A 1,168-nucleotide genomic window follows, 5' to 3' on the forward strand; every position below is an offset into this window, starting at 1 on the left:
CCAACACCCCCCACATCCCTCCCCAGCAACAACATGCTGTACCCCAAGGAGGACAAGGAGAACCGGATCCTGCTTTATGCCGTGAGTCCCACCCCCATCACTGGGACCAGTCCCAGCGCCCCCCATGTGGCACTGGAACCAGTGCTGGGGGCATACTGGGATCACTCCCACCATCATAGTGGGCTGTGCCCACCCTCGCAGCCCCCCCGAGGTACTGGGACCAGTCCCAGCATCTCCTGGGGCTGTGCCCCGCCCCTCCCAGTTTGGTACTGGGACCAGTTGGTAATCCCCGCTTTTTCCCCAGTGCCGCAACTGCGACTACCAGCAAGAGGCCGACAACAGCTGCATCTACGTCAACAAGATCACCCACGAAGTGGAGTGAGTTCGTTAGCGCAGCGGATTCGTTAGCAGTCCCAGTCACAGCATTTCCCACCCCGGGGGGGGGTGTTAGTAGGGAGCAATTAATAAGAGAAAGGCAATTAAAAAGAGCTGATGGGGTAATTAATAAGAAAGTAATTAGCAAAGTAGGAATTAGGGTAACTAATAATAATTAAAGGGGGGGGGTGAGTGTTTAAAAAGGGAAGATGAGTGGAGGGTAATTAGTGGAGGCAATGAATAAAGGAGAACAGTTCTCAGGTATTTAATAATAATTAGTAAAGAGATAATTGAGGTGGTTAATACGTGATTGAGGGGCAACTGGTGGGTAATTAAGAAAGCAAGGCAACAAGGGAGAAAAAAAAATCAAGGGTGCTTAATGTGGGGGTAATTAATAGGGATAATTATTAGGAGAAATTAATGAGGGGGGTGCCAGAGTAATTAATAGCCTGGAGGAGAGGGTAATTAAGGGGGCTAATTAATGCCCCGGCGTGTCTCCTCGCAGCGAGCTCACGCAGATAATCGCCGACGTCTCCCAGGACCCCACACTGCCCCGCACTGAGGACCACCCCTGCCAGAAGTGAGCCGGGACCTGGAGACCCCCCCCCGGGGGGGGTGTGGGGACCATCGGGGGGATGTGGGGACCCCCCGGGGGGACGTGGGGACCCCCAGGAGGACATGGGGCCCCCCGGGGGGGACATAGGCCTCCCCCCACCACCGCACTGCTCCAGTGTCCCCCCCTCGCTCTCCTGTGCCCTCCCCGGCTCCGCTGTCCCCCCGAGGGCTCTCAGGT

General features: G+C 56.1%; 1 protein-coding gene across 1 annotated transcript; it reads left to right on the top strand.

Annotated features, from left to right (window-relative positions):
* Window positions 1-21: 21 nt before the first annotated feature.
* On the top strand, window positions 22-959 carry POLR2I (polymerase (RNA) II (DNA directed) polypeptide I, 14.5kDa; the record flags this gene model as incomplete). The annotated part of the gene is made up of 3 exons (XM_009883715.1): window positions 22-81; window positions 305-378; window positions 881-959. Coding segments are annotated over 3 exons (213 nt in total), but the record flags the coding sequence as incomplete, so codon positions are not given.
* Window positions 960-1,168: the final 209 nt, after the last annotated feature.

This window comes from Charadrius vociferus, unplaced genomic scaffold (genome assembly GCF_000708025.1).
Source record: "Charadrius vociferus isolate BGI_N301 unplaced genomic scaffold, ASM70802v2 scaffold734, whole genome shotgun sequence".
In the NCBI taxonomy this organism is placed as follows: Eukaryota; Metazoa; Chordata; class Aves; order Charadriiformes; family Charadriidae; genus Charadrius; species Charadrius vociferus.